We start from the raw sequence: 18879 nt of genomic DNA on the forward strand, positions 1-18879 counted from the left end.
TCCAGGTTAGTTTTTGTTGTAATTGTTGTTTTCTTAATTATCATCAGTTACATGGGTCATACATTAAATTTGACTTAATAAAATACACAGAAAAAGTATATTATCACATGTAAAAGCAACATGAATTAGCCATGGGTTTGATTAGAGGGTCAGTAGTGTGCTTAGGTATTGGCCACACACACACACACACACACACACACACACACACACACTTGCTAACACCTGCATCTCCACAGGGATGCATCACTGGGTGTAAGGTAGCGTGGCAGTACAATTTGGGCATGTAAACAACCTCTCTCAAACATAATGGAAAGTCAGTTACAAGGCAGCAAAGTGCTAACTTTCCAGGTGCTTGCACCTTCCCAGCATTGACACATAAGCACACACACAAGGTCAACTGATACTGACATCTAGGAGCACGGTCATGTTTTACAATCTTACTCACCTCTCTCTCTCTCTCTTTCTTGCTCTCTCGGTCTCTCTCGCACATATCATATTTCTCTTGCTCAGTCACTCAACCTAACTTTGAGAGCTTATTTTCGCCCACACAGTTTCACTCACAGTTGATGGACTATAATGTGTCTGTGCGAGAGTAGATGTGTGTATGTGTTTGTGTGTTTGAGTGACACTGTGTTTTTGACTTTGCCATTATGCAACAGCTACTCCTGCCTCAAGTGGATTTCCACTGGCAGCGAGCTCCGCTGTGTTACCACTTACGTGTTTGTGTGTGTTTCTAAATTGCTGTAAACTGTTGTCTCCAGGGAGGGAAATTTGCCGCCAAAATACTAAGCTTGAAGGTTAAGTAATGTTTAGCAATGTTAAGCTATTAAACCCAGAGGAATGCAGTCTTACCCCTTCCCATTTCATTTCATCTACTGTTACATATTCCTCAGGTTTTATATGAAGCTATGCCAGGTCTGTAACAGTAGGCAGTTTGAGTGTGAGAGGAAAACATTTTTCTGTGTATGTGTGCTCTACTCTTTCATGGAATATTATTGACAGTTAAGGGCCATCAACGGGACGGGGTAGAGAGTGCATAGGAATGGATACATTGTTAATGACTGTACTTTTTTAATTAACCCTCAACTCAGTATTTCATCGTTTACATACAGTTACTTTGTTTACAAAAAATATCTTATGTCTGATTTTTGATGATTAGTAAAAAAAAAAAAAGAAATGAATAAGAAATGTAATAATTTTGGTAGATTAGTTCACATTATCAGTAAGGCTCTGGTAAAATTAAAAAAATTAAAAAAATTCCATTCCCCTTATTGGCAATACAGTGTTGTGACTGTGTGTCACATTGTGATGATTGTCCTGTAGACTCTGTCAATGTCCTGCTGATGTTGCTAATCTTACTGGATCTGGAAATCGCACATTAAAAGCAGCACAGACTGATTTTCTCTGACAGGTTCTTCATTCTCAAGAAAAGCCCATATGATGCAGCCAATGGGCTCCAGTGACTATCAGCTTAATGATTCATAAAATCATTAGTTAGTTAAAATAATTAGTCAGTTAATTACCTGTCTAACAGAAAACAACCAACTTCAGCATCAATCAAAAGTCTCTTCCTATATTATGCATTGTTCACCCTTGTTAACAGTTGATATTTCTCTCAGCGTTTCACGTCTTTGATTTAATTTCCTCTTCTTTGGCCTAACAGTGAGTAGACTGTGGGAGAATGTGTCTGCATTGATGGGATTGCCCATACTTGCTAGTCAGCTATGCAATCAAACGTAGTTCTCCCACCCGCTGGAGAAGCAGCATCTGCATGTGAGCCCCAAAGCTTCTGTTCCTCTGTTGCTAATCTGTACACACTGGTGTACAAATGGCCCTTACCTAAGCCTTTGCAGTATTGGTAACTTTTGACCTAACAATTACCTTAGTGGTCGCTTTAACTTCCATTAGTCCAATTTTACAGAGAGGTAGTTCTTCCTCTCTCTGAAAATGTCAATTTTAATTACTGATCTTTTTTAGCATTTTGGAACATCCACTTATATCTCCCTCTGTGCAAAAAGATGTATGTAGTTACTTGCTACAGCAGTTTATGTCATTAACAATATTTCTAGCTTGCTGTGGACGAGCAGCTTGATAGAGAGAGCCTGAAAAAGCTTACACTTAAAGCATGCCCACCATTCATTTGATTCAGGTAAGGCTTTTATGTCCAGCATTTATCTGGTGCTTTGATGTTATCCATATCTGTGCAGGTCAGGTCAGCACACCAGGATGGAATAATGAATCACATACCGTGGGTATGTCAATGAAGGTTGGATTAAATTGAAATAAAGTGAAAAGATAGTCCATTTAACGCCTGACTAGACGGTCACGAGTGTCATGCCTTTGCACTGCAGCCCTCCGTAGGCATATATATTTTTGTGTGTGCGTGTGCGTACAATAACTGTGTGTGGATGAGTGAGTGGATAGTTTTGTGGTGTCTGTGCGCTCTTATTACTCCTCCCACAGACTAATGAAATGTGTGTGTGTGTGTGTGTGTGTGTGTGTGTGTGTGTGTGTGTGTGTGTGTGTGTGTGTGTGTGTGTGTGTGTGTGTGTGTGTGTGTGTGTGTGTGTTCTTCTTACCCTTCTCCAAGGCTAATGAAGTATGTGTGTGTCTGCATGCGTAACTGTGTGTGTTAAATTGAACTGCAGTTCTGCTCTGGTGTGTTCAGGCTGTTTCATTAAATGATAAAGTTTACTGATGACCCCACTGGGATCATTATTTACTTGGCTCTCCATTCATTCCAGAGAAGCCACCTCGATCTTTACAAATGACCACACTGATAGACTGCAAGAGTTTTTACCCCTCAGGGTTCGCAACAAATGACTTGCCAAGATGTGAAACAACTAATGGAAAGAATTATAGACTTTGACTGAACAAACACAATCTAAAGAATAACCTAAGGACACACTATTTTGATGTCTTTTTAATTCTTCAAATATTCAAATCTGAATTCTGTCAATCACCATTACAGATAAATAATAGCTAATGAGTAACAATGATTAAGGGAGGACGTTGATAAAGTATGTGAGAGCGAGAGATACTGTGGTGCAGTCAAGGGGACTGTCACAGCTCGGTGCATTTAATGTAGCAGTGCCTGCTCGTGTTCTCGTGCACGTGCGAGGTTCTCACAAAAAAAAAAAAAGTAATTCCACAATTCACTTTCTAAAACCCACAAGATAGACTGAGAGAAAGCAAGGATTTGAGGAAAGAATGAGCGAAGGATGCAGGTTGAGAGAGTCTTTGTGACAGTTTGACAGCTCCTTGCAGGCCAACTGAAGCCATCACCTGTCACATTCTGTCTCTTAACCAATCATTTGTCTGTCACCTCTCTACTCTCAAGCATACTGCATTCAGCTTTTTCTTCTTTTGCGTCCTTCAGGCGTTGAATTACCTCACGGCAAAATGCCAGAATATAACTGCCAGCTTGTCTCAGAGCATTAGTTTTTACTTTTTTCAAAGATGAAAAACAGCTAAAAAGTCAAAAGTGCAGACTTTTTAGTCACTTAAAACATCTGTGTTTATGAACATTCAACTTTATAAAGTATAAACTGCCACCAATACTAATTTGTAATATGACAAATTTAATGACTCTACCTGAAACTGGACTTGAAATTTCCTGGTTTCATGAAACTTCTCATAAGTGGTCAAATTCTTGAAACCTTTCAGACAAACAAACAAATAGAATTAGACGACAACATTACCTCCACTCGACTATTGTCAGATGTAATCAGGTTTTTAGGTCATGGCAGCCGTCACTTAGGCATCTAAAGTCATTTTACAGTCATTGAAGTCTGCATTAGAGCCACAGAGGGAACCATTGTTTGGTTGGTCAGCTGTAATCTGTCTGAAATCCTCCTGTTATCTGGCCAGTCACCTTGCACGTCCGCAACCAGTTCTGACAGTAACCTCCTTTATCCTTGATGGTGGAAGGGGGTGAGGAAAGTGAGTGATCACCGAGAAGACCCCCCCCCCCCCCCCCTCTCTCTCTTTCTTACCCCCTGTAAATTGAGCTGCTACATGACAGTGCCATTACCTCCAGCTGCCACGGCTAAATCAAACACTTAAGTGTCTGAGTGATTACTCACACTCCTCACAAGGATCCCTACTCGTGCCCCATAGGTTTCTTCTGTTTCTCCTTTTTTAGGAAGGAATGTATTCTGTTAGATATAAAATACAGTGTGAGTGAGATGTTTTTCATCTAGTTGGTTTACACAATAATAAATGTAATACATACATAAAAGTAGAGCAGCCTCAGAGCAATGATAACATGGAGAAGTGAATAAAAGGATGAGGGTAGAAAACCGAACCTCTGAACAAACTAAAGTTAAAAACAAGCAACACTAATATGAATCAAGACGTCAAACCAAGAAATAACCGACCTGGATGACACACTGCAAATGACAAATGTGTATTGAACGTCACTGACAATTTTCTTTTAAACGTATTTCAGGCAGCAGTTATGATAAGCGCTAAGCATATGACATGTTGCGACTCTGTGTTCCTGATGTTTTGATCACATCTTCAGAAGAGTTTTTCTCTTGGTAAAATCAGTGCAAATGCAGACGCGGATGACCTTTAAAAGTGTGTTGATGTGTATACTGTTGGAAAGGAATTTGATGAGGTAAATGAGTCAACAAGATGGCAGATGTTCTTTTGTTTTCAGAATATTTCACAGGCTCTTAAGGGTCTAGTTCATCTTGCGCGATATCTTTTGTATAGATGAATTGTAATTTTTTTTTCAAAGTCAGCTTCACTTCTTAAACAAGTATTTTAAGTGTGACCTAGTAACAGCTGACACACAAGTTACTGAGTTTAAAAGTTTTGTTTTAGAAATAAGTGACAGGGATATCTGGTAAAAATTGAGATGAATCAATGAACTGTCGATTGGCAGTCTTAAGGTGACAATTGAACAAAGTCACATTTAGACTTTTAGAATAATAAATCAAAGAGATGTTGTAATTTTTTTTCCAGTGTTGGACTGGACACATGGTGTATGAGGACCATATTATCCATGGCGTAAACCCCACTGCTAATCCTCACATAGCGTTGATTATATCTGACTTGGACATCATTTTCACACAATATGTTGTGGTACGGTAATTTTCAAACTTCAGCCCTTGTAGAATTTCACTCTCTCCCCAGCTGCTGCTCTGTCTCCCACACACACACACACACACACACACACACACACTCACCACACATTATAGTAAAGCCATCAGCTTACATGTTAATGTGATTTTATTTAGGAGTTGAGTTTCCTCAAGACAGCAGCTTTCCAAACTTTTTACGTTTGACAACAAATCTCCCCACAGCACATTGCTTTCCCATTTTCATCTCGCGCTCCCTCTCCTCCTCACCACGTCTCTCTCCCTTCACTGTCCGACTCCTACGCTACAACGGCTCCAGTGCGCCACACATTATCATTTCAGAGAGCACACATACAGCACATACACTGCAGCACAGATGGGTAGCATGGTCTCTTTCCAACAGATGAATAGGTAAATATTTACCTTCCCAGATTGTCTTTCTTCCACTCTCATCCTTCCATCCCTCCACCCATCGCCTTCCACTCTACACCTCCATGCCACCCTCATCTGTTTGTTCCTTGCTGTCGTTTTTTCAGGGTTCTTCTGTCCCAATGGTCTCGCCTTCATCTTATCATGGGGGCCGCTCACAGGCATCTGTTGTGCAAACATGCTTGCATACACATGCATATCTTTTGAATATATGATGAAGAGGATGGCCGTGTGTGTACGGAAACATATACACACACATGGATGGACGTGTGAGGGCCTCAGCAAACAAAGAGTTGATAATAATTGTGCAGTAGACAATGGTATGTTTTATAAAGCTTAATTCAGCCTATTGAGGCAGATGGGGGTCTAACTGTGTACTTATCTTTAGTTTTAATTAAATGACTTCAGTCTCCTATGAACACAGTCTCTGTGTAAATGCTAATGCAGACTGGTCACACACTACGGCTAATGGAGGCTACTGTCTTGAGGGATGAGGTCTCTGTGCCTCCATGGGGCAGGAGGAGAAATGATAGGAACAAAGCACACACATAAGCCCTATTATCTCTTTTGATTTAGAGGCTTCAGGGGCTGTAGGGTCTTTGTATTCTGAAGCAGCAACAGGAAGTCCAGTGTTAGTCATGAGGTTAGTGCCTGACTGCTAGCTGTTGATAAAAATCGGTCCATTCTCCCCCTTTCTGTCTTCATACAGACATGTACATAGCATATTCACAGGGGATTAGTTTACTTTCCATTAAGACTGATCATTTTCAAACAGAGGAGTAATTAAATGTGGCTTCTGTAAAAAATTAGGTTGCATTTAAAAATGCCATTTGGGAAGGCAATAAGTGTGATGAGCATAGGCGAATTTGATTTATATTCCTAATTTAACAGCTGTCTGACTTAAATCTATGCATTATCTCCTATTCTTACTCATTTTCTTCTTCATATCTACTTTAAGTGATACGTTATGATGTCGTCTGCATCATACAGCATCACTTTTTTTCCTTTTTTGTTTTCTGGTAAATACTTTCTCTGATATAATTCCGTTATCAATACTCATCGATGTTAGCTCTTTCTCCGGACCTGACGTACCAGATACCATCTCTTTTGATAGATCCTTTTCCTTTCTGTCTGTTTATCTCCTTTCCACACACCAAAGAGACTCATCTTGCTCTGTCATTGTTTTTGGGTTACTTTGCATACAGTTCTCAGTTTACTGGGTAGATAACTCATTTCTTTAACAGGTATGTGTTATCAGATACTTTGTGTTTTAATGTGACAATACCCTGAATACATAGGTCCACTGTCATTAAACAGGTATTTACATTTAAAACTAATTTAGGTCTAATTAACATTGGATGGGACCAATGAATATATTTTTAGAGCTTTGGGCATGAAACTGACTGGCTTGTTGGACTAGGTATAAACCTAATATACGTCCAGGTCGAGCAAAAAACAGTGCAAATCTTATCCGCTGTTAAAATTATGTCCATTACTTTGTGACAAAAGGTCATTCCAGGTTAGACAAACAAAGCTGTTATTCAGTTTTACAGTTTTAAAAAATAGCCCTCTAACTGTGCCGGTTTAATTGAAAGCAAGTTAAGATGAAACCTAATCTGTCGTCTTTCTCTCTCTGTATCTTTGCCTCTCTCTGTTTCTCACATACTCTGTTTTTGAAAGGTGAACAATAACAAGATACATTTCTCCTCTCTCATTTTAACAAGGAGAGTATCAATGTGGTTCTTGTTCATTAGTATCACACATCACACCTCCTTCACCCTTAGATCTGAGAGAGACAGAGGTGTCAAAATGACTGTGTGTGCACATGTTTTTTTTTTTTTCTTCCTCTCAGCCTCCACCTTAAGAAAATCCACAAAAGCCAATTCACACACAGTCTCTCTCCCTTCTCTCAATATTCTGTCTCCATGTGTTGCTTTGCACCCATGATCTGAATAGTATAGTTTTTAAGCAGCGGTGTAAATTTTCTTAGTACCGCTGCAAGGATGAGAAGGACACACTGGCTACCTACAGAGTATACCTTCTCACCACTACCACCAAAGGGCCATAGCAAATTAGGTATTACAAGCCCCAGGGAGATGCAAAACACAGTTATCTATTAAGTACAGAAAAAAATGGCTTCTTTGTTGACATTTCTAATTTTATTTACCTTCATTTCCACTGTCATTAATAAAATAGCTGAAGGGACTGCATTATGGACATTTTATACTCTTGTGATAAGAGCATTAAATAGCAATAAATAATATGAATTTAATCAAACTATATTTTATCCCTGTAGGACAAGAATGTCTTGGACTAACCTTGCTTGTCTACAAAAACATTTCCTACTGTGCACACCAACACAGAAAGAACCTCAGCTCCAAAAAATGAACTATATCTTCCCATTTTCATTACACGTTATTTGATTAATTATTGTTGGAGCCTACAGGCTGCTAGTCCTTTGTTTACCTAACAAAGTAAGGGATTAAAAGCATGCGTTTTGAGTTAAACACTCAAAGGGGGTTTAGAACCACTGCTTGAGGGCATCCAAGAAGTTCATTTTAATCACAAATGGAGAATTATTCATTTATTTAGCCATGTAACCATCCCATGCTCAGATTTTTGTTTTTAATTTATGTAGTTTTACTTTTCCATAGGGTAGTGGTCAGGCAGATCTAAGAGGTCAAGGATGCCTGTGCCTGCAGGGCATTGGTTAATATTAATGACCATCAGCCAATTGGAACTCATCAATAGGTTAGAGGTTATCATGGGGTTGCAGATGCAGGAAGTTAATGTAATTAAAGATGCATCATGTTGTCGATTGTGGAGAAAGTGTCTTTTCCATTCCTTTCTTAATGTCTTTGTTGAGCTGTCTTTGTCTTTGTTGATCTGTTACGTATGTTAACATGTTTGTCTCTTGTCTTAATGTTTAACAGTTTTCATGGATTTTCAGCAGGAGATAGAATTTTTTTATGTTGTTTATATCTTTACTTTTTAGTCCATTGCTGTCTATATGTTGTGCAAACTGTTCTAAAGCCATGTGCCTAGCTGTAAGATCAAGGAGCATATACATTTATGAAATTACATCAGAGGTGTGATATTTGTTTCAAAATGAGTGAAGAAAGGCAAAGAGAGTGTGACTAGAATAAAGATAAATGAAGGAGTCAATAGAAAGAAGCAAGCCCAAATTACTAGTGATTGATAGTTTACTCAGTCTTCCTCTTTCATGCCATCCAAAGATTTTTCAAAGGAAATCTGTCCAATGTCTGTTACTAATTAAATCCTTGCTTTTAAAGCAGACTGCTTGTCATATAGCACATTACACATTGCATTAAGAGGCTTCAGCGTACCTCCTATTCCACTGCTTCTAGCTCTTTGATAGAAATCTTGTAATCAATGGCTTGGCTCACTTCTATTGAGAATGATTTCCAATTATTTCTGTATTGGATACCATTTCCAGTCTGACTTGACTCTGGCAAATAACTTCCTCCTCAAAAACAGGCAATTGGAGAGCCAGCCTGTCACAAATAATTAGGATTCTCTATTGCTCAGTATAATGTTGTTTTTTGCATTATCATATTGCTAATTTTATGCCTTTTGGTAATTGACAGATACTTAAGCCACCAGAGAGAATGTTAAATGCTGTTGGGATCAAGCCCAATCATTGAAACTGTATAACAACATGTTAAAATACCATATTTTAATAATGGAAATGTCAAGTATGTACTCTAGAGATGCATGGTATACTGACAGACAACGGTGACTTACTTGAAGTTCTTTTATAAGTCAACCAACTGCTGTCAATACAAACAAAATACATAAAACAAATCAATGCATCTATTCCCATACCCTACTGCCTACAATTAATCCAATGAGCCACAGGTCAATAATCAATAGCTAACGATTGGCAGCAAGTTGCTAATCAGGTTTTGATTGGCCGAATGAGTCCATGGGGAAATGCTTTACCCTTCTGAATTGCTTTGGTGCTTCACATAGTTTTTCAAAGGCACGTATCAGCAATGGGAAAAGTAGAGTAATTTTAGATAATTGATCTAGTAGTAGTTCGAGGTTAATGGATGTTAGACTGAAATGTATAATGTATGATGTTGTTTTTTTTTGTCATATTATTAGTTTTCCTCAAGAGATTCCTCTGGATTACAGGATGTTGATCTTCATGATGCTCCCTGATTGAATTATGAATAACCAAAGAGAAAATATTTTACAGGGAGTTAGCAGTACTATGAGCCGTTGGTAATACAGATCAAATGAGTGTGGAAGCAAACAGACGTTAAGCCTTTCTCAAGGGCACCTCAATACCAGATGTTTTTGAAAACTATTTTACAATCAGGAAATAACAATTTTACTCTATGGCCTAAAAGCCTTCTCTCTATCTTTCTGCTAGGGTCCCAGGTATAACCATCGCTACAGATATAATCTGCGGTTTTCCTGGCGAGACGGAAGAAGACTTCCAGGAGACAATAGACTTGGTGAAATGCTACCGATTCCCCAGTCTCTTCATCAACCAGTTCTACCCCAGACCTGGTACACCTGCCGCCAAGATGGAGCAAGTACCAGCACATGTGGTGAGTGTGGACAAGGAGATCAACAGTCCTTTACTAGTCATCTGGCATATCTCAATTGGGCTAAATTTAGCTGCTCATGTGAGAAGGTGATGAACTAAGTTGGTGATATCAACTTTAAAACCAACCAAGATATTTACAAATTGAATGACTTACCAAATAACAGCCCGATGTATAACAGAAACTGTATCATGAGCAGGAATGGATGCTTAGGTAGGTAAAGATATTGGTATTGACACTGTGTATGTGCATGTGTGCATGTGCTGATTGTGTGTGTATTAGAGGGCGGATGTTCAACCCGGACCTGACAGGATCTGATGGGACCCTGACGGGTTGTGTTGGATTCGGAGAAAAATTCATAAAATGATCGGGTTCGGGAACCTGAACAATAGGCAGGTTAAGGACTATTAATTAGGCTGCTTCGAACTGCTGATGACAGTGCCCAATGTGTGTGTCTATAGCCTATATAAAACTGTGCCTTTTGACAGTGATTTAAGGAGCCCACACATCTGCAGTCAGGGAAAACAGGCAAGCTGTGACCATGGTAACAACTGCATAACAGGGTAGTTCAAACTCAGTGCTTCAGCTTACACTCACTGTGTTGGGCTTGGGTTGGGTTCGGACATAAAAAATAGAATGCTTGTCGGGTTTAGGTCCGGCTCGGTTACAACTTTCTCGGCTTGGGTCGGGTTCGGACACAAATGATGCTGCCCGTGCAGCATTGTATGCACTGTAAGTGCACACACAAATTTGCATGTGTGTGTATTGAGAAAACACAGGCCAGCCTCCTGTCATCTGAAAATGTAAAATCCTGTTCCAGTTCTGTCATGACTTCTGTATGAATTTTAATATTATTAATCCTGAAAGCCATCAAAAGTGTGTCTGTGTGTGTGGGGGAGTGAGTAAGAGTTACAATGTCTTACTATCCCTTTCAGACAGACAGACAGACACATACAGTATTCATATGGAAGCATCTCAGTGTTGCTGTGTAAATATTAAAGCCTGCTTGGAGTTAAACCTGATGCTGGCAGTTAAATGGGACCAAAAATCCAAATTTGTTTTAAGTAGAGAACGCTTTGATAAGGTCTGAGTTGGAATGAACAAACAGCAACTGCGATAGGATAAGATGTCTGTCAGTTAAGCCAAGATGTCCAGAGTGTTAGCTGCATTATCTCCTTAAATTAACAATTATTTACAGAAATGACAGAAAGAGAGGTGAAATTTTGTGATCATGATTGTTATGTTCTGTCAAAAAAAAAGATATGTACTAAGGTATTTTAAGAGAGGATTTAAAAATATTTGACCTTTTACTGCACCACAAGTCCGACATTTCTCAGAGTCAAGATCTAAAGGCCATCAGAGTAAGTGCATCTCGAGGCACTAACACATTGTCTGTTAGTGTTTGCTGCTGACAGATACGCTCTCTCTTCCTCTCTTTCTCAATCTGCTGCCAAATGAAACAATTAGCAGCTAATGAAGTCATAATTGTTTGCAAAGGTGTGTGTAAGAGAGACAGCTCCAGCAGTTTCTTTACCTTTTGCCTCATAGGTTTCTCAGCTACATCATTGTTTACAGAACCATAGTCATTTGTAATATAATTGTAAAACATAATTTGCAGCAATGTTGCTTATGAACATTGATAATCACTCAAGCCCCCTTGACTTCATGCTCATGTTCGTTATGCTCAAAATAGATTTGATACACAATTATACATACATATATTGGTCAATTGAAGTTTGGTGCCTTGTTTATTGAATTCGATAGAGCACTGCTTAGCAGAAAGAATCACTGTTTAATCAGCTCGGCTTGGTACTTCTCAGTTGGTCAGTCTACATGAAGGAGGCTCATTCATAGTTGCTAACTTACATTATCACTCGCATGTACTTATTAAATCTTAACCGTGGTTTGCATGCTACTTGTTCTGACCTTTTTTTTTTTTCCTTTGGTTTGACCTCTTACAGTATGCTGTACTCTATACTGCATGTCCTGTCTCTTCTTGCATTTGCACTCCCTCACTCTTTACCATCAAAGTGTTGAGACATCTCTTTCAAGTGGAGCGTCTTCATAAGTCATTCTCTTTTTTCCTCCTCCCTTCTTCCTGTCTTCAGTCTCTGAGGAGAAGCTGAGTGTGTCTTAGAGGGATCAATCCCCAGACAACCAAATCGCTGCCTCTCTTCTTCTTATCTTTTTCCCCCCTCTCCTTTCTTTCTCCTCCATCCGTCTCATCCGACAGTTATTGTCAGCGGTTGGATGTCACCATGCATCTATCCAAGACTTCATTCTGCTGGCAGCTATGAGATTGTCAGATTGTGACACTTTGCTAGTTTCTGTTGAAACCTTTCATTGCCACATCACCCTTTTTTAACATATGAAATTATTATAATAGCTAGTTATATTTTTAAATTACTATGAGCTTTGTGCTAATTAATAAATTAAGCATTGTGAAGTACATTGTAAATTACCTGACATGCACAGGCATTAAAGGGGGGTGGCTTGCTTCACTTGATCAGTGGTAGATCTCCTTCATTTTGCAGTTTTCATGGGTTCATTTAAATTAATGTTTGAATTTAAGTTAATTGCATATTTGTGCTTAACAGAGAATAGCAAAAGGTGAGAGTGAGTCGAAATAATATGTTAGGGTCCCTGTAACCAGTACACCTGCTTTGGTGGTTAGAGCGGCACACAACATCACATCATCAGTCAGCATGCACCTGTTCTTACACATACACACACACAAACACACAGACAGGCATACAGACAGACAAACACACACACACACACACACACACTGAGTGGTGGCAGCTAGGCGATGTCTAGGCCATGTAGGGTCAGTCATTAATAAAGTGCACCAGATGGCTTGTCTGGAACACAACTGTGTTGAATAGCCACAGGAGGGATGGATGGAGATCTAGATGGAGTAGGAAACAGAGACAGAGGGAGGCCTGTGTGAGAGAGAGAGAGAGAGGGAGAGAGAAGGTAAAGAAAGAGGTAGGATAGGGAGAATAGCTGAGAGGGAAAGCAGATGGATGGAGTAAAGTAAGACAAAAAGAAACAGCTATAGGGGCATGGCCATTGTGGGCCCTGGAGGGGCACCACCCCCCTTTGGAAGTTTGACTGGCCACCATAAGTAATTACTTACTAAATGTGGCAGCTCATAAGAATGTTATTGGGCAGTTTTGCTGCAGTTGAGCAGTGGTCTAAATCTTAAAATGTGTAACAAACTATGCGTTTTTTAAAGTGCAGATATTTCCTTTTTTTAATGATTTTTTCTTTCTTTTTCAAAGAACAGTGTTTTCTCCTAGCTGTTTTTCCTGCATTCACTCCAAACATTATTTCTCATTAGAGAAAGAAATATTATGCAGGGTACTAAAGCCAAAAGATTAACTCATTTTACTAATACTGGCTCCTTGCAGCAAAATACAAAACTGATGTTGGATGACGGAGTAAATATCAGTGTGTAAAAGTGATTTAAAAAAAGAAAAAATAAGAGAAGCACTCCTTTTAGTTATTCAATTTGTGTTGCAAAGTATTTTTTCCGCACCTTTTTGGTAGAGCATCCACTTTGCTGGTAAAGCCACAACAACACACTCTTCCTAAAAAGTGATTGATGGTGTCACATCAAATATATTGAATATTTGGTCATATATGTAATTCATATACTTCCATTTTTATTTTGATTATGTAACGTTAGAAAGTATGGTTTTGCTTCAGCAGTCTGATTTCCAGCTGTGACAAAAATACATATTTGAATAGAGAAATAAATTGACAGATTTGTCTCAGTGAGTCAGTCAGTGAGGCAGAGAGAACACATAGAGCTGGTGAGTATCCAGGTGTGACGAGGTCCAGGTGTTTTGTGCTATCTGTAGGTCTAACTTATTAACTATTGTAATAGATGATATATGAGAGAATGCAGCACAGTGGGGCAAGCAGAGGCAGATGGAGAGAGTTTGAGACCACAGGGATGGAGGGATGGAGAGAGGGAATGGAGCATGTTGAGAATAAAGGGATGTGAATGCTATTAGCTTGGATCTCCATAATCATCCCCAGGTGACTAGAACTTAGCCTTGATAAATGGACTTGCTGAGTGGAGGGTGTGTATGTGTGTGTTGGGATGTCTATTGGTATGTAAGGAAGAGTTGAGAATGAGCAGCTGCAGAAAGAAGTGATAGAAGAAGAAGATTAGCTGTTCTAGTTGGACAGTGTTTTTAATTTCCCCAGGTTGTAATTGGTTAAGAACTCCATTACCCACGAGGCACCAGTGCAGCAGCTGTCAAAGTGAAACAGCTGGCCAGCCACTAGTAGCTCCATCATCTAGCTTCACTATAATTTATCTACGCCTGGGCACACACACAAACACAAGCATGGACACACACAGACACACGCATCTATGCTTTTCTCCCTCTGTTTGTCTCAAATGTGGACATGTACTCTCAAACACACATATCAGGGGAGATAATAATGCTTGACTAAAGGCAGTCTAACAGGTATTAAGGTTGAGTTAATGGTTAAGTTGCTGTCTGGGACCAGGTAGGTCTGCACTTGATTAATGAGGACCTAGTCCACTAATAATGGAAGGGATAACACATTGCATTTTAATGATCACAGTTTTTGCTTGCCACATTCAAGCGCATTATGTACCTGAATATGTCATCAATATGCTGTTCATTCTACTGTTTTAACTTGCCGGAGGAACTGACAGTAACTATATTCTGTAGGCTGTAAAAATGAAGATCTCCACTAGGTCTGAGTATGAGGAAGTAACATACTGTAAGTGTAGATTTTATTCAAGCGGAATGTTACTGATCCCTGAGCGGAAATTGAGTTGATGCTGCAGAGAGATAATATTGGTGATCAAAGCAAACTTTTTTTTTTTTTTTATGTTGCATTTTCCAACAATGACATGAAATAAATAATTTATTTTCAATAGACCAAAGAGTTTTTCGAACAAGATTCATAAAGGAATTCAACCGAAACAAAGTTTCATAGTGCAAAGTTGGTGAGATTTATAACGATTGTGGCTGTTGTATGTGACTAGTTAACTGACCTGAATATTTGTCTTAATGACAAGATCAAATCACTTAAAGTTTGTAATCTCTGCTGATGCAACATGATTACATTCAAAGAGCTGCTTTTAGGCATTTCATTAGTATTGAGTGTGAAAATAGCTTACATATGGTCACATTTCTGTGTCCATTCAGCAACACTTTGGTTGAATTTGATTAGTAAGCAAAATCTAATTTTATGTCTTCCTCTCTCTGTATTAACAATTTAAATTGGAGGCCTTGTGGACACCTTAGTTGACAGAAGATGCAGCAGATCTGACACAAGTCAACATATTGTAGCTGTACAATACATGTTATGTATATGGTGACCTCTGTAGAGAGACGAAGGTCACACACACTCGGAGCATCACTATTGTGACCACTCTCGTGGTGATGCTTTAGGAAGTGTTAATCCTTCGCACACAAAGACAGAGGCACACTCAGATTATGCCTAAGGTTTTTTTTTGAGTAATGTAACACACACGCGCGCGCACACACACACACACACACATACACATGCCGTGGGTGTAGGCTCTATAGCACTGACATCTGTCTGCCATTAGGGAGAGACAAATGGGAACATACTGGTGAGCCGGAAGCTCATCCAGTACCAGCCAAGGCAAGATCACTGTTACCTTGCCCCACAACATAGTCACACTTGGGCATACTGACACACATCCGCACACACATCCGCACACAAAGCACCACGGACCCCACAGGTATAGTGGACTCCTATTCCCAAACAAACATTGAACCAAGTCCCTACCGTCCTGGTTGTGTTGTTGTGCACACAAAATATTATCTTACAAATAACCTTTGCCTACCATGTGAGAGTGTGTGTGCACACATACTTAAATGCACACACACAAACACGTCACATTAGTTCTGACTGTGTCTTCAACCATTAATCATGTATGTGTCAGATTTCTTTTTTCAGTCTTTCTTTCATATTTCTGACTAAAATATTACTTTTAAGAAGTGGCCAGTCTGGTCATAATTATTTCCTAGTCTTAATATTGTATCTTTTCAGGTTGTGTCAAGGTAGTTGCACTCAAGAACTGCTTATCTTGTCTCAGAGTTTCTGTCTCATGCAGATATTTACATGAAATAGTTTTATGTAGAACAGCAGTGGTTAAGTGTGGAAGTTTTTGCATATGTGCCCCCGTCTACCCCGGTCCTGTGTGTTTGGAGGCTGTGTATGAGTACAAGTGTATACATCCATGTAATGTCACTTCCCCTTAGACGCCGCATTCGTCTCTGGCGGCAACAACAGATGGACGTCATTGTAACCACCATCGTTCATCATCACCACGTTGACAGGTCCACAGACACACACACGCGCAGAGTGGCTTAGCACTTGCTGGGCTGTCACTAACACAACCTCAACGGCATGCTAGATTAACTTCTCTGGTTGATGGACCACACACACACACACATACACATCCTCGCACACACACATACCTGTACACAGACACATTAATAAAGCTCTTAGAATTAAAGATACAATAGAATAGGGGAGGTGATACGATTTTGACTCATGGAACCCCTGACATTTAACAGGGTGGTCAAAGATCGTGTAAATGCTGCACTGTCTTCAATATAGATTAGATTGGTCTGTATTAAAAGCGGGTTCTGGTTGTATTCGCACAGTATATGTTTTTTTTTTGTGTTTTAATCATGTGGAATCATGTAGTAGTTTAAACCTACTGTAATGCATACTGACAAATCCCACCTGGCACGCTGAAGGCAAACACCTTCAGGCAAAAGTCCACTTTCATTGACGGTTGATTTCTATCAGCTATACTCGGTCTCAAAATGTTTGCAGCGGAACACCCTTACAGAACAAGTGTTGCTGTGTTGTGTTTCAACCTCATCTTTGTTCACATAACGAAGTTTACACATCTCCACCTCAGAAGTGTAGGCCTTCTGCTAGTGGCTACTGATCAGTTCCCCAGGTGCAACTCAGGGTGTAGTTTTTGCTCAAAAGCAGGTGTTGTGGGATAATGAGGATATTCACTCGCTCAACATCTTTTTCCAACACTAGTATAAGGATTTAAACTGAGGATCTCACTATCACAAATGTCTACCTCCTAACCTTCATGTAAGTGGCAACATCACTTTAGAAAACTGCACGACTCAAGGATTACAAGTAATGAGATGAGGTTTCCTCTTCTGTAATTCCTGTTATGGTAGGAGATTAGGAATGGATCTCCAGGTATTTTTCTCTCACCATTTTATATCTTTTTTTAATCTGTTTTGTTCTCTGTCTGTTCTCAGTTTTCTCTTTCAATTGTCTCCTTTCCTTGTGTTTTCATGTTGCCCTTTGAATTACCTTGTATTTGGCATGTTTTCACACCTTTTTTTTAGTATACAGTATGTGTTTGTGTGAGTCAGTGTGTGAGCATGTGTTAGTATTTGTGCCTGTGGTGTGTGTTTTTCTAGGTATGCGTGTGTGTGTGTACTATTGAACTGGATAAATTCTGCTGGGACCTCATTGGGGGTTTGAGAAATCCTTACCTGCGGTCACACACACACATCCTTGTTTTACTATATTTATGAGCACCATCATTGACATCACGCACTCCCTAGCCCCTTACCTTAACCATTACAACTGAATGCCGAACCCCAACCTAAACCTAATTCTAACCCTAACCCTCTTCACCCTCAAACAGCCAGTTACATTTGTGGGGTGCAGTATTGTGGTCCCCCACAAAGCTGTCAGACACTACACATCTAGTGAGCACCTGGCTTTTCAGACCCCACAAATGTAGTAAAACAAGCCCACACACACACTCGCATGCAGTTGAGCATCACTGAATAGGGAATGATGGTGAGAGTGATGAAGGGGTGGCAGGGAGAGAGAATGGTGTTGAGAAGCGATGATTAGAGGATTGCTCTCACCTGAGGTGCTCCAGGCAGAGGGAGAGTGAGAGTGAGATTGTGGAGGGACAGACTCATAAGGGGGAGGATGGGCGAGAGAGAGGAGACAGAATGATTAGTATGAGTTTTTCCTCACTGAAGAAAACCACAAGGAGCGAGGGAGAGGGGAAGCATTGAGGGATATGTGGAAAGCCAGCGAAAACAAAAGAAAACAGGATTTGGAGATTCTGGAGAGCCCTTTGGCAGAGAGAGTGAGAGGGAATCAGAATGGTAGATGGACAAGGTCCAATGATTACAGGATTGCAATAAGCCCTGGGTGAACAGGGAATGAGTAAGAGAAGGGTAGATATAGAGCAAGGGGAAGCAAAAGAAGTGAAGAGATGCACTGATGGAACGAATAGAGAGAAGGGCAAGGAGCGTTGAGAGGCGCAATGATGAAAGGATGGGCCTCACTAGAGGCAGAGAAAGACAGAGAAAGTCAAACCGGTAGTTGGCCGAGGGCAAAGAGTACAATCGCCACCTTTAAACACTTCAATCCCAGTACTTTCATTTCACCTTCCTTCCAACTTTTTTGTTTGCACTTCTGTTATTTCCTGCTAACTTTTGAACCTTGGTCCCTCTTTGTAAACTTCACCACACATATTGTACATATTAATAGATTTTTTCCTCTTTCTCTGCATCCTCAAGCTGTCTTTGCCTATCCCGAAGCGGTGTCTGTCATGCTATAATGATGCCTAATGTGTGTGATAGCAGAAAGACTTGGTTGTCTGCACCATATGCATGAATCTGGCCTAAGGACATTGAATCCAGCCCTTTACATATTAACACTGAAAAACACAGAGGCAGGTTAGAGGAGAGAGAATG

At 39.9% G+C, this 18879-nt stretch overlaps 1 protein-coding gene across 2 annotated transcripts in view; it reads left to right on the forward strand.

Annotated features, from left to right (window-relative positions):
* The window catches only part of cdkal1 (CDK5 regulatory subunit associated protein 1-like 1), a 227831-nt gene that overhangs the window by 148120 nt on the left and 60832 nt on the right, over positions 1 to 18879 (forward strand). For both annotated transcript variants that reach the window (XM_056380394.1, XM_056380395.1), the window contains exon 11: positions 9916 to 10096. In XM_056380394.1, coding sequence (XP_056236369.1) covers positions 9916 to 10096 — 181 coding nt within the window. The remainder of the gene's footprint in view (positions 1 to 9915; positions 10097 to 18879) is intronic.

This window comes from Seriola aureovittata, chromosome 7 (genome assembly GCF_021018895.1).
Source record: "Seriola aureovittata isolate HTS-2021-v1 ecotype China chromosome 7, ASM2101889v1, whole genome shotgun sequence".
In the NCBI taxonomy this organism is placed as follows: Eukaryota; Metazoa; Chordata; class Actinopteri; order Carangiformes; family Carangidae; genus Seriola; species Seriola aureovittata.